Consider the following 13417-nt stretch of genomic DNA (forward strand, 5'->3'; position numbering starts at 1 on the left):
TTGATAATAAACCTATTCTAACTATTTGTAAATTCTACAACACAGAAAAATATAATGACTAAAATCTTCAAATTATACGTAGTTCGTTTTATATATTTATTATATTTTCATTTTGTACATTAAAACTTATATTTCACTAAAATTTGTCTATATTTTCTATTTTAAATCCTAAACTAAGTAAACAGTTTTACCTTCTTTTTTTTAATAATAATTATGGTTGTATTTGAAGGGGAAAAAAGTTTCGAAAGTTAAAAGTTTCGGAATTAGTTAATCATAGTTATTTTTTGGAATCATAGTCATTTCAAAGTTAAGTAAATCTCCATATTAGGATAGAATTAGCCAAGGAATTTGAAGCATTTGATTTATATTTATTGTTTCGACGAATTTATGTTTATTGAATTTCAAATCTAGTTATTGATAATGGTGACATAGTTGAAAGAGACCGAGTATGCCATTTTTTTCTCTCAAAAGGAATACAAAAAATTTAAATCTAATTTCCTAACAAGTATAAGCTTTATTTATAGTCATTTTCATGAGCTTAAACTTTTTATTTAAGTAACTCCAACTTAAAAATATATATAAAAAAGGTAATTATGTATTTGTTATAATTTATAGCAAGTTTTATTGCACATTCCAACATGACTTGTATCACAATAAATTAGATAAATCTGAAGCTGAAATCACATCAATACTATGTTTCGCATTTCTAATCGCGATGAGATAAGAGTGAGAACTAAAGACATGAAGAAAATAACTTGGAATCTCATCTTGTTTTCTTCTTGATAAATAATGATTCACACATACCATTACACAACCAGAGAGGAAGAAAGAAACTAACTAAAAATTGAGACATATCAATGAATTTGTTATGCTGTTGTGACAAATTTTGGTGGTGCCTTTGCCCATCCAACAATGAGGAAAATGCTCCTGTAATTGAGTGATGAAATAGTATACGTGAAGATGATGCCATTTAACTTCATATTGTTTCAGTCACAGTAGTGCACCCCATACTCTTTTTCTTTTAGTAGGGAAACTAACACAAAAGACCAAAATTTGAGGGAGACATTTGCTCCACCACTGATAACATGTTTTCCCATTGGTTTGAACCCAAACGTTACACCAGTTGCAAAAGAAACCATATCCATAGCAGTAAAGGTAACTCGCTTGAAACCAAAACACTTTCTTTTGTGTGTGTTTGTTTGACTACTTTTTATGTGCACGAGATCTCACCTTTGCCACTACTGCTTGACTTGCAGCGAAGTCTCGATGCGTTCAACGAGCTTCTCCGCAGCCATCGCACCCTCCTGAAATTTGACATATACAAATATATTTAAGAATGGATATAATTAAAAATGGTTCCTAAAAGTGGTATCAAACATTAAATCATTAATGTGAATCATGGAACATTTCATATTACTGACATGTTTAATACACAGCCTATACCAGGAAACAGTGTGCATTTCTTGTGTCTAGCCATCTCACACGAGTTCACACTCAAGGTTTTCTCTAGCTCAGTAGATAATATTCTAAGATAGCTCCAACTTTTTAGATGCTAAGCAAGCATTCAATAAGTTCAATGAAATGAAAATAATACTTACAAATCGATCACATGGTTTCCCATCCACAAACAAAATGAAAGTTGGTAATGCCTCAATTTTGTATTCGTTTGCAATTGTGGGATACTTTTCAGTGTCGATTTTGACCACCTGAATCTTATCTTTCATTAAAGAGCTCACTTCTTCCAGAACAGGAACCATGAACTGGCAAGGACCACACCTAAAAAGTTCAAAAGCCGAATCAAGCTCAATATAAATTTAAGTGAGAAGTTGACAGTGCTCAGCATCCGTGCTAGCTCACACCAGTTCAACAAAGTAATCCTGGTATTCTAGCATTGTGATTGTAACTTGGTTGTTTTGCTATCATAATGAATAGCTATTAAAACCAAAATAGGTAATCAAGACAATGATTATAAGATAGAGAAACTACTAGAGCTGAAAGAAGCAAAAGAGACATACCAAGTTGCATAGAAATCGACAAACACTGGTTTATCAGATCTTTCCAACAACTCGTCAAAAGAAGCAAATATCTCCTTCTTTGATGCAACCTGATGCAATAACACTCACAACTGTAAAATATCCAAGATCTTTAAATTCAACCTTTCTACATCAAAGTATGGAGATAAATGAAGCTCAAATAACTCAAACGAATGACAAAGATAGACTACCTAGTTACCGTCAACTATTCATGCACAGAACTTTATCTTTCACAAATTAGTTTCAGGTTTCCTTTCTTTTGGATGAAAAATAAAAACTGTTTATAATGCTTCATGCCCCAACTTTCCTATGAATAACCACAAGCCTCATCCTTGTAAACCGGAGATACAATAAAGTGCAATGTTCCTCTTTACTGTTTTTCACGACCTTCTGGCTTGTGAATCAATATCAGCTACTTTACTTTCACAATCGAAAGAATATGAAGTATTAGCATTATAGTTCAACATTATCTACAACGATATTGAGAGAAAACTCAACCTAATTTAACCCAACTGCATCATCAGAGGTATAATTTTTTTCCAAAAAAAAATTATACATTTTTGCATTTTCAGAATATCTTCTTTAACTAAAATATCAAGAAACAAAAATGGAACACATCTCCAGAAAAATCACACCCTTCTCAGTTTCGGGGAAATCAAGGAACATAATAAAGAATTCCACCTAATATCATGTACAGCGCAATTCCATTCGCATAGCATAAAGTTTTTTTCATTTCGAACTAACAATCCATCACTTAAAAGCAAAGAAAGAAAAAGAAACATTCCATCGGCCCAAAATAAAATTTATCACAAAAGACCTTCCAATGAATTCTAAACCAAAACCCAAAGCAAATTAGTCTAAAAGGTCCAAATTTTGTTCGTTAACATTTACCAGCGTGAGGCTCCGGGGTCTAGTTTCACATTTGAGGGACTTGCTCCGAGTATTCAAAATACGGAGCTCCTTCGGAAATTGAAGAGAAGAAAATAGCGGAAACTTCACTTTCACCGATGCGGCATACGGCGGCGTATTCACGGCGGTTCTGGTGACTGCGGGCGAAACTAAAACGGCCATTTCCGTCGCTCTTTTACCGAAATATATACAACAGTTGAGTCGTAGGAGCTAAATTGTTGTTTCTGTGTCACCGAAAAATGAAGACTCAAAGGGAAACGCGTGTGAATTTGAAGTTATATAGAAGGGAATGCGACTTTGGCGTGTGGGAATGGGGAAGGTACAACTTGGTGATTGCGAAAATAAATTTAAATATGTTACAAAATAAAATATATGTTTAATTTTACTTATGAAAATAACAATACTAATAAGCTGAATAAATTTCTAATTTTTTTAGAATTTTATTAGTTATTGATAATTTTTTAAAAATAGATGTATCAAGGTAATGTACGATATAAATATTTCTGGAAGAGCTTAAAAGTTCAAATAAAAGTGATGATTAGGCGAGGAGGATATGTAAAAATAAATTTTTTTTTAAAAATGGAGTAATGATATTTTTATATTTTGAAAAGTGGATATTTTTTAAAAATGTAGAAAAACAAAACTTCGACTTCAAAACAAGAAAGCAATCAGCCCTGTGAGTGCTCGTTAAGGCAAGGCACTGTCAAATTACATCTGTATCCTAGATTACATTAATAACTATGCATTGATCCAAAAAAGTAATAAAATTTAAATGAACAAGTAAAAACAACTTGGGATTTCAAGAAAGCGGCAAACTATTGCTTTTATAGTCAAGGGGTCACTCACTACAAAAGTTGCATCGGCTTATAGAAAAGTTTGAAAAGAGTAGAAAATGACACACAAACCGGCAGCCTCTATCTTTTGGAAATATCTAATGGACAAACTAAATCAGCCATCACTTGTCAATGTGAAAGCAAGAAGTACCATTACAAGTGTGAAGACAATGGTTGCACCCGAAAACAGCCACATACCCTTGCTTTTCGGTTTCTGGCCAACTTGGCTGCTCAACTCCACCTCTTTAAGAAGTTCCCTCACTTCATCCATATCCGAGTCTTTGGCCGCTTGCAGTAATCTGTTTTGTATTTTCGCAAGTTTATTTAGCCTCCTATCTCTGGCAGTGTTCTTTGTTGGCCCGAAAAAACCTGTCATTTTCCACAGAAAGATGCCCATGTAGATGGCTACAATGCAGTCCACGCTGTAATGGTGGCGTTCCCGGATTTCTCGTTGTGCGCTGTGTAAGACGAGGATCCAGATAAGTGCTGAGCTGAACCCACCATAAGCTTCCTGCGACAGTTTTTCAAGAAAGGAAGCAAACGGAATTGATCAATTCTGGAAATTCACACAAATTCGGGGGCGTTTTGAGTGAAATTTTTTTTTTGTATACATACTGTCCAGGCCATAGCTGTCAAGACCGCAACAAGCATATGGCCACTGTATAGTAGGTCGTTGCATCCACCACCAGCTTTTTTCAAAAGATTGAGCCATGAAGAAGATGCCTCAGAAGCTGTAGGTCGAAGAAAATCAGCAAGAAAGTTCATCGCCCCCCACTCTGGTTGGAAAGCAAGGCCAAGATCTCCTGCAACAGCTGAAAGTAGGATGAATCGAATTATTGCAACTCCCAAGAAGTGTTGAAATCTTCAAATAACATCCTTATAATTAGATATAATTTTTGCTACAATGGCAGACTCTCAATCCTATAATACTTACATTTTTTGCTGGTAGATGTTCAATCCTTGAAAACAAATTATGTAATGCAAGACACTTTGAAATTCTTATTAAACAACCAGAATGTCATACGAACTATGAAACTGTTACTAAACTCTCCGAATAAGAACAAATTATTCTAAATCTCACTCTCATGAGGGTGAATTTGGTTCATTTAATACTAATGGATTAAACGGATCAATATGCAAACATGAAGAAGACCTACAAACAAGTTTCCAAAACAGTAGAGTACATATGATCATGAAGAGAATAATAAAGATGTGATACCATATGCGAAATCATGTTGAATGATGTGTCGTATAGCGTTAGAATCTGTAGAATACGGAACATAATACTTCTGAGCCCACCGATGAGGTTGTGGAGGGACTTTAAACCGAGCAGATGCACACCACGGGCGCGGTGAAGGAAGTATCGTAGACACAAAAGCTATCGCCCGAAGAAGCCGCCCAATACCCATGGCGAACATGTACCTCGCACCTAGGCCTAGGCCAGGGGCTTCGATGGAGTCAAATAATACTGAGAATGCAAGCATTATGAACAACATCAAGAAATGGTGCAATCCAATGATACGAGCTCTCAAAATATCAACCACTGTTGGAGGCAATTTCTCATTCAATGCAAGCAGCAACCACTGGCCGACATCAGGAAGAGGTGCTGTAGCACTATAAAAATTTAGGAAGACCATTATATAATCAATATTCATAGTTATTTCGTGAAACAAAGTTTAACGCGGTATATTTTACCCATTTTGTGATTTTAAATTTAGAATCTTGATTAGGGGATCTATTGCTTCCTACAGCCAAACAATAATTTCCAAGAACTTAATCTAAACTAATGAAACCACGAATCCAAGATTAGCAGCCAGGGAAAGAAGGTTTTTTGAAGCAACATTAAAAATTCTAGCTCATGGACTGATGGAAGTTTTATTTTTAATGCACTTTCCAAATCTAACCACGAGATCTCAAAGAAGAAATAAATTACTAATCATACACAAGCCCCATTTGAAAACATTAACTTCTCCTACCTATAGAATAAAAAGGTGACATGACAATACGTTATTAACATTATCCAATATATTTCGGAATGAAATCATCTGACCCATATCGTTGCTTCATTATAAAAGTATATATGATATAATGCTTTCCATAATGGAAGGATTAACTTGCCAGATAAAAATAAAAATTAAGGACCAATTACGTAACACAAGGAGCAGAGTATTTCAATAATTTGTTTCCCTGACATTTTCAGAGCCCAAAACTCAATCAACAGCTCGTCAAATTTTAAACTACAAAAAGAAATCGCACAGATCACAATCATGGTAAGAAAATCACAACAATCAGTAAAAAGAAAGCTCCAATTGCAACTAAATCTTGGCCACATAGTATGCAACAACCAAAAGATCCATAAAAATCCAAGACCCTTTCCGTAAAACATAGAAAACGGCCAGAAAAAAAAGTTGAAGCTTCAGGTACTTCCACAAACAAACTCAAATTTGTACAGTATTTTCTTCGTATACATACTTGTGCCAGTCGAGCCCGAGAACAGCGGTAACAGATCGGACAGAAATGGCTTCAAAGAGAAGAGCTGAGAGCATAAAAATCAACGAGAGGATAAAGGGAATGGCGGCTCGTAGCTCCAAAGACCAGTGCTTGTAAAATAGGACCCGTATAACGGCGGCAATAGCTAGAGCAGCCCAAAGAAAGGGCTGCAGCCGATCGTGCCAGGGCGGCGATATGTGGCGAAGGTAATCTATGCCCACATATGCAATTGCGGTGAAGCCCAGACCGCCGATACTAAGCGAACGGAGGCAGCACCAGGAGTTAGGCGCGGGACTCATTATACATTCGCCGATTCGAGGGAAGAATAGAATAGAGCTTTGCGACAGAGTGGTATAAAAATTTAGCAAGAATTTAATTCTCTCTCTTCATTTCTATCTCAGACTGCAAGTTATATCTGTCGCATTAAAAAAATATTTCTTTATTTAATATTTTCTAATTATTCAAAATTTTATTAAAACTAATATCACAATTAATGAACATATGTACATCAATTTTTTTAAAGTAATTATTGTATAAAAAATTTAGAGATTATAATAAAAATGAAATCTATCTAGATTATTTTTGTTAGAGTGTTCTTTCAATATTTAATATTAAATAAAATAATAAGATATTTAGTTAAAACACACACACACACCCATGGTTTTTTACCTGATGGGATAAACGACACTTCAATAGTGCTCATTCCAAAGAAGAAACAGCCGGTAACTTTATCTGATCTTCGTCCCATCACTTTATGTGACGTCATTTATAAAATTGTGGTTAAAGAGGTTGCGAACAGATTGAAGAGGGTGCTGAATTCCATAATCTTTCATATTAAAAGTGCATTTACTCCGGGTAGAGGTATAACAGATAATGTGATTATAGCTTTTGAAATTGGACATTATTTGAAGCGCAAGACTCAAGGTTTAAAAGGGGAGGCTGCATTGAACATCGATATGTCAAAGGCGTATGACCGTGTTGAATGGTCTTTTCTCAGAAATATGATGCTGAAAATGGGTTTCCACTGTCAATTGGTAGATTGTATCATGATTTGCGTCTCTTCAGTGAGGGAAAAGGTGTTCACAATGGTCATGATATTGGCCCGATCATTCCTCATGGGAGACTCCGTCAAGGAGATCCCTTATCTCTCCCTATCTTTTCTTGATATGTACTGAAGGGTTGTCTGCGCTCTTACAAGAAGAAATGAGTCGAGGTAATATTCATGGGGTTAAAGTGCCTCGTAATGCTCCATCTGTCTTCCATCTCATTTTCGCGGATGAAAGCTTTCTATTTTTTCGATTCACGAAGAATAAAAGCGGTCATATCAAAACCTGTCTAAGATTGTATCAAATGGCTTTCGGACAGACGGTAAATTTCTCGAAGTCTTCTATTTCTTCTAGCTCAAATGTGCCCTCTGATGTGAAGAATAATATTTGGAAATCTTTTGGTGTGAGGTACACTACTAACCATGGTGATTATCTTGGTCTTCCCTCTCGTATTGGTCGAAATAAATCAGATATTTTTGCTTTCATAAAAGAAAATGCATGGCACCGTCTGCATGGATGGAGGTATAAACAATTATCTTGTGCGGGAAAAGAAATATTACTTAAAGCAGTGGTTCAAGCATTGCCGTAGTATGTTATGGGTGTGTTTCTTTTGCCTATGTTGTTGTGTAAGGATTTGGAGCGTATGAACTCTTTCTGGTGGGAGAAATCGAGTAACAACAGAGATGGTTTACATTGGCATAGCTGGGATAAACTTACACTGCATAAGGCAAAAGGGGGTTTGGGCTTCCGCAAATTCATGGGGTTAATTGCCAAACAAAGCTGGAAACTAGTGACACAGCCAAACTCTTTAATTTCACAGGTTATCAAAGCCCGATATTATCCTAGGACGATATTCTTTGAAGCTAAAGTTGGAGCTAACCCGAGTTATGTATGGCGTAGCATAATTCGACACATGAGTTGATAAGGAGAGGGGCCAGGAAACGTATGGGTACACTGGAGAGAACAAAGATTTGGGGACAACCTTGGCCACCAGATTTGGAAAATCCTTATATTGAGTATTTGAGTCCCGTGCCCTGAAGTGCTGCAGAAGGCAACAGTAAACTCAATGCGTTGGACGGAGGATGGAAGTTTGAATATGGATATTCTTAATGATCTTTTTTGTGAAAGAGGAGATTAATATGTTCTATTACCCTAAGTAGGAAAGGTTGTGATGAATACTAGATATGGGGAGATGATCGTAAGGGTCTATATACTGTGAAAAGTGGGTACAAATTGTTGTTTTCTTCTTGTTTACCACCCATTCTTGTTATAGGGGTAAACTGGTTGTTGATTTGGAATCTGAAGGTCCCTACTAATTAAAGTAAGAAATTTTCTGTGGCGGACTCTTTCATCTTTTTTCTCAACTATGCTGGCACTACAACGTGGTCGGGTGGATGTTTCTGTGCGGTGCCCTATATGTCGTCATGAACCTGAGGATGAGTTTCATGTCTTGGTCTCTTGCCCATTTGTTCGTAGCGTTTGGAGTCTTACTTCTCTGGGTAGTTTCTTGGAATCATCTTGTTCTTTCGGAGATTGGTGGCCGAATCATTGGTTCTATATTGTACTGGTGTGGATTTAAAATTGGTGGCAGTAATATTGTGGAGTATTTGGCAGAAATTATGTGGTTTGGAATGAGAAGTATAAATCAGCAGTTTATATTTTTAAATTGGAGTTGGATATGCGTATTCAGTGGATGTCGGCGAGTCAGAGGGACACTACCTCTACTCAGACGCGAGGGCGGATTGTAAATGTACTTTGGAACAAACCACTTGGGATTTGGCTGCATTGTTCGGGATCATCACGGGTTAGTAAAAGTTGTTGTACATGGTTGTCTTCTGGGAACTTATTCTTCGACAATGGCAGAAGCTTTATGTATTCGAGAAGCTTTGAGTTGGCTTAAGGATCTAAACCTCTGGAATGTTTTGGTTGAATCGGATGCACTTATGTTATAAATTCTAACAATCCGACGAGTAATGTTTCTAGTCTTAGTTTGATTTTCGAAGATTGTAGAGTCTTAGCGTTGGAAATATAATTTTGTGGTTTTATTTTTGTTTGTTGATCAACTAATCATGTTGCTCATTTTTTGGCTAAAGCGGCCGGTTCTATGATCAGTTGTGAAGACATGATTATACTTTAGCTTTCGTTAATTTATGATGTTATCGACAATCAGTAATGAATTTCTCATTTTGATTTCAAAAAAATGTTCTTCGAACATAGGCATTTTCTTATTGGTTTTTCGATGCATCTCTACAGTAAACAAATTACAAGATAGATTTATTGATTATTTTAGAAATCAAGCCTTTGCCCATACACCAAAACTAATTGCAAAAAATCTATTTTAATAATTTAGTTCTAATAGGGATAACATCCTAATACGATTACGGGTGAAATACTATGTTTTAAGGAATTAAAAATATTCAAAAATCAAGGATTTCCTAATCTACGTACATGATAATTATTACTTAAGCTGAATTTGTTTTATAATTAACTTTACTAAGTGTTTGCAATAAATTATGATTTTAAGAAGTGATTAAATTTTGTAGATTATGAAGAAGTGTAAAAAAATAAAAGTGGGCTGTGTTTGAAAATAAAAATGAAAAGATAAACTGAGAAGTCATTTGTTCTAATAAACTTAAATTGATATTTATGATTACATAATAATAATTTCTCCATAATAAAAGTAAATCTACATTTAATTTCTGCAAAGTGTTCTCTAAACTCGGAAACATATATGGAACAAGGCCACGATATATCTCTGTATTTTATGAAGTATTTTAACTAATTACAACACATCCAAAATCAACATAACAAACAATTAGATTAATTCACATATGAAAATATTAAAGAATAAACTAAATTTACATATATGAAAAAAATTAAAGAATTAAATATTGAAGGCTTTTCNCCTTGATCACCAATGTTCTAGCCCGATTAATCGTAACAAGGCAGAGGTAAACGTGCTCTTCAAGCTCCTCCACCTGTTTCTTGAACCCTAATTCACTCTTTTTAAGCTCCTTCGACACTTCAAAAGAAAGCCTATCTTCCCTCTTCTCCAAACAGAACTGAATCATTGTCTTGTTGTGTTCAATCTCATCTTGAAGTCGAACAACTAGTCGACTCATTGTGTCGAAATCTCGGTTCAAGATATATGCACCCTTAGCTGCTACATCAAGCAGCCCCAAAGTTCTTGTCAAAGATCCATTCTTCAAGAATCGAAAGTACTTTACGATCTTTTTCTTCAGCCGTTTTATAGGCAAACTCAAAAGTGCAGGCCCCATTAGTAAAGCTGTGAGAGTATGTACTGCTAAAAACATGGCTGCTGCAGCAACTAAACCACAGGCTACTGTCGCGCAAACCCCAGAAGCCTTGTTAAAAAATTTAATAAGTTTGATTTTTCTTGCCACCCTTTTCCTCTTAGACTTCAAATGTTGTACAACAGATGAATGTTTCTCACGAATGTGATTAAAATCTTGCTTGCTCATATAGGAGAAGGGGTTTTTTAGAATAGCACAAGAATGCAGCTCAGGTACGATGAAGCTCAACTGCTCGGAGGAGTAGTGGGTAATGGAATCCATAACTTGATTGATGAACCTGTAATCAGCTTGAATTTCGCTCAACACTTCGAGAAGTTGGCTGCAGAATTTCGAGGCTTCGGCACTTATATCAAAGTAATTTAACAGAAGGGATTTAAGGTCACATGATGATTTGGTTGAAACAAGGGCTGATTCAAAAACTTGTGTAATTATTTCTTGGCCAGGTTGAAGGATTTCTTTGAACCCGCCATGGGAGATATTTTTCGGTGATGAAGATGGATTGTTTACGAAAACTTGAACTTTTAAGAAGAAATCAACGTAGGATTTGGTTCTTACCGCACAAAGATATTCATCGTTAACATTAATGAGGGTTTTACCAGATTCTTTAATTTTCTTCTTGTCTGCAAAACATCATAGCTTATAAAATCTCCCTTTATATTTGAAGTGTGTTAACAGGGAAAGATATTTGAGTAGACTAAATTGAAGAGTGCACACATGAATAAATAAATCAACTAAAGACACAAAAAGATACAAGTGATCGGGTTGATTAAAAGAAACTATTCAATCATGAAATTGAACTCCCTTAAATTGTAACATTGAACAAAATAAACTTGTACGTAGGTCTCGGCAAAAATCATGTATCTATCATTATCATAACTATGAAGAGCTGACCTTTCTTCCCGATCACTGAATTTTTTAATCTTTCCCACATCCTGTGTGATTCTTGGTTGCAGGATATGAAGAAGCAGCTTCAAATCCGATGAAGAAAAGAGTGAAATAGTACGAAGAAGAACCGTAATCATGCCATAGTAATCATCTGGAAACAATATTTATATCCTAAGTTACATTTAAAATCAGCCAGTATTTAAAATGCGTCATCATCTATTTTGGATAAATCAAGTTGCATCTCATCTATTTATATACGGGTTTGAAAGAGAGAGAGAGAATCTTGTGGAAGATGTTTACTAGGATAATGGGTGCTGTTTATGTCTATCCTCGTCTCAGCTTGATGCACAATATATGCATGACTTTAATTAAATTCTTATACTATACATTTAAGAGTTTAGCTAATTAAGCAAATATTAACTCTACCAATAATACTTTCATGCATGCATGACACTACGNTGATTATAGGATAGCATATATTTGCTCTTATATTGTAGAAAAATGCAGAGAGTATAAAGAAATAATTTACTACACATGTATCTAACAAAAGAGAGGGTAAACTTTTACTATTTTGGGCTAAGTAAACCACCAAAAAAATGATGAGATTCATGCATGATGGGGTAAGTTAATGTTAAGGATGTTGATCACTAAGAAAAGTTGGCAAATACACGTGAAAAGTCTTCCAATAAATCCCACGTATTTCGGTTATCAACCCACGTAAATAATTGCCTGCATTTTGATATTTATACGTTTATTTTCCACGTGGAATTCTTAATATCGAGACATGTGTATAAGATTACTTCATTCAAGAAACCCCCGACCTCTTATTACAAGCTACCGAATGTTGCCCTAACGTGGAGGCTTCTTTTTTGGGGTGATGAGCTTAACCAAATGCATGCATATCTCATCTTCCATTCACTAATCATGCGTACTTAGTTTACATTTTTAAGCCATTTTTATGACTAATTATTTGTAATCATTTTCAAGTTAATTACGAGGAAAATGAATTAGAAATTGTGGTGACTCAAATATCTCGTACATAGTGAGATTTTATGATTTTGTTTTTTTTTAAAAAAAAAAATTGACTGCTGGTTAATTTAAGGGGAAGTTGGTGAAAAATCCCCAATCAAAATATTTCTTTGGGTTCACTCCCTACCCACAAAATTGTGGTACTATGTCATACAAAATGTGGTACACTTCATGTGGAAATGTGGTACACTTTATGTGAAAATGTGGTACTAAAAAAGTACCCAAAGACTGAACACAAAAAAAATTGACGGCGGGGGACTGCCAATTTTCCTTTAATTTAATTTCACTTTAATTTCTATATTCAAATTTTAAACACGGGCGCATAGCGACACATATATATATATATATGAGAGGTGGTAGTTGGTTTCTACGTCAATTTTCCAAATCTAGTGTGGAAAATCCACGAAAAAATCCAAATAATTTGCTCCAGACAAATGCTTTTAAATAGAGTAAAAATCATTTTTTGTGTATGAATTATTTATAATTTGTCAAATTGGTATATGAACATTTAAAATGGCTCCACTGCTATATGATAAAGTTAAAAAATTAATTTTACCCTTAACATGGATATATAGTTTTTAGTGTAGGTATCCTGTGAGAATGTCTCACATATCAATATCCGTGACACAGTTCGACCGATCTATACCTCATGGAAAAAAATAAGTTTGACATAAAAAAATAATATTTTTAATTTTTTCAGTTGGATAGCTCACATTGACTCGTGAGAATGTTTCGTGAGAGTTTTTGTGTTGTTTTTAAGTTCAATTATTATTATTAAATTCAAAAGGATACACATTTTATTTTTTAAGGTTATTTTATTTATTTAAATTGTAAAAATGAATGAATATTTATTTAAAAATTATATTATTAAATAATCT

General features: G+C 34.8%; 3 protein-coding genes across 3 annotated transcripts; all 3 read right to left on the bottom strand.

The window, feature by feature from the left end:
• Positions 1-727: 727 nt before the first annotated feature.
• Positions 728-3198, bottom strand: LOC140971592 (uncharacterized). Its single transcript, XM_073433931.1, has 5 exons — positions 2925-3198; positions 2016-2104; positions 1599-1776; positions 1231-1304; positions 728-927 (listed from the first exon to the last, which is right to left on the bottom strand). Exons 1-4 carry the CDS (start codon positions 3102-3104, stop codon positions 1239-1241), a joined length of 513 nt encoding a protein of 170 aa, XP_073290032.1. The 5' UTR covers positions 3105-3198; the 3' UTR covers positions 728-927; positions 1231-1238.
• Positions 3199-3715: 517 nt separating this feature from the next.
• On the bottom strand, positions 3716-6662 carry LOC140971593 (protein PHLOEM UNLOADING MODULATOR-like). Its single transcript, XM_073433932.1, has 4 exons — positions 6248-6662; positions 4995-5389; positions 4391-4587; positions 3716-4286 (listed from the first exon to the last, which is right to left on the bottom strand). The coding sequence occupies exons 1-4, from the start codon at positions 6562-6564 to the stop codon at positions 3891-3893; spliced, it is 1305 nt and encodes a 434-aa protein (XP_073290033.1). The 5' UTR covers positions 6565-6662; the 3' UTR covers positions 3716-3890.
• Positions 6663-10187: 3525 nt separating this feature from the next.
• Positions 10188-11556, bottom strand: LOC140958397 (UPF0496 protein At1g20180-like). Its single transcript, XM_073415832.1, has 2 exons — positions 11517-11556; positions 10188-11245 (listed from the first exon to the last, which is right to left on the bottom strand). Exons 1-2 carry the CDS (start codon positions 11554-11556, stop codon positions 10188-10190), a joined length of 1098 nt encoding a protein of 365 aa, XP_073271933.1.
• Between the last annotated feature and the right edge of the window lie 1861 nt (positions 11557-13417).

The sequence above is a fragment of the Primulina huaijiensis genome, chromosome 2 (assembly GCF_012295235.1).
Source record: "Primulina huaijiensis isolate GDHJ02 chromosome 2, ASM1229523v2, whole genome shotgun sequence".
In the NCBI taxonomy this organism is placed as follows: domain Eukaryota; kingdom Viridiplantae; phylum Streptophyta; class Magnoliopsida; order Lamiales; family Gesneriaceae; genus Primulina; species Primulina huaijiensis.

Coding starts and splice junctions, on each gene's coding strand:
- LOC140971592 (XM_073433931.1), bottom strand. CDS start 3,104: ATGGCCGTTTTAGTTTCGCCCGCAGTCACCAGAACCGCCGTGAATACG. Junction 2,105..2,924: donor GACCCCGGAGCCTCACGCTG/GTAAATGTTAAC, acceptor TTATTGCATCAG/GTTGCATCAAAGAAGGAGAT. Junction 1,305..1,598: donor GGAAACCATGTGATCGATTT/GTAAGTATTATT, acceptor GTCAAATTTCAG/GAGGGTGCGATGGCTGCGGA.
- LOC140971593 (XM_073433932.1), bottom strand. CDS start 6,564: ATGAGTCCCGCGCCTAACTCCTGGTGCTGCCTCCGTTCGCTTAGTATC. Junction 5,390..6,247: donor CTCGGGCTCGACTGGCACAA/GTATGTATACGA, acceptor AAATTTTTATAG/TGCTACAGCACCTCTTCCTG. Junction 4,588..4,994: donor TCAACATGATTTCGCATATG/GTATCACATCTT, acceptor TCCTACTTTCAG/CTGTTGCAGGAGATCTTGGC.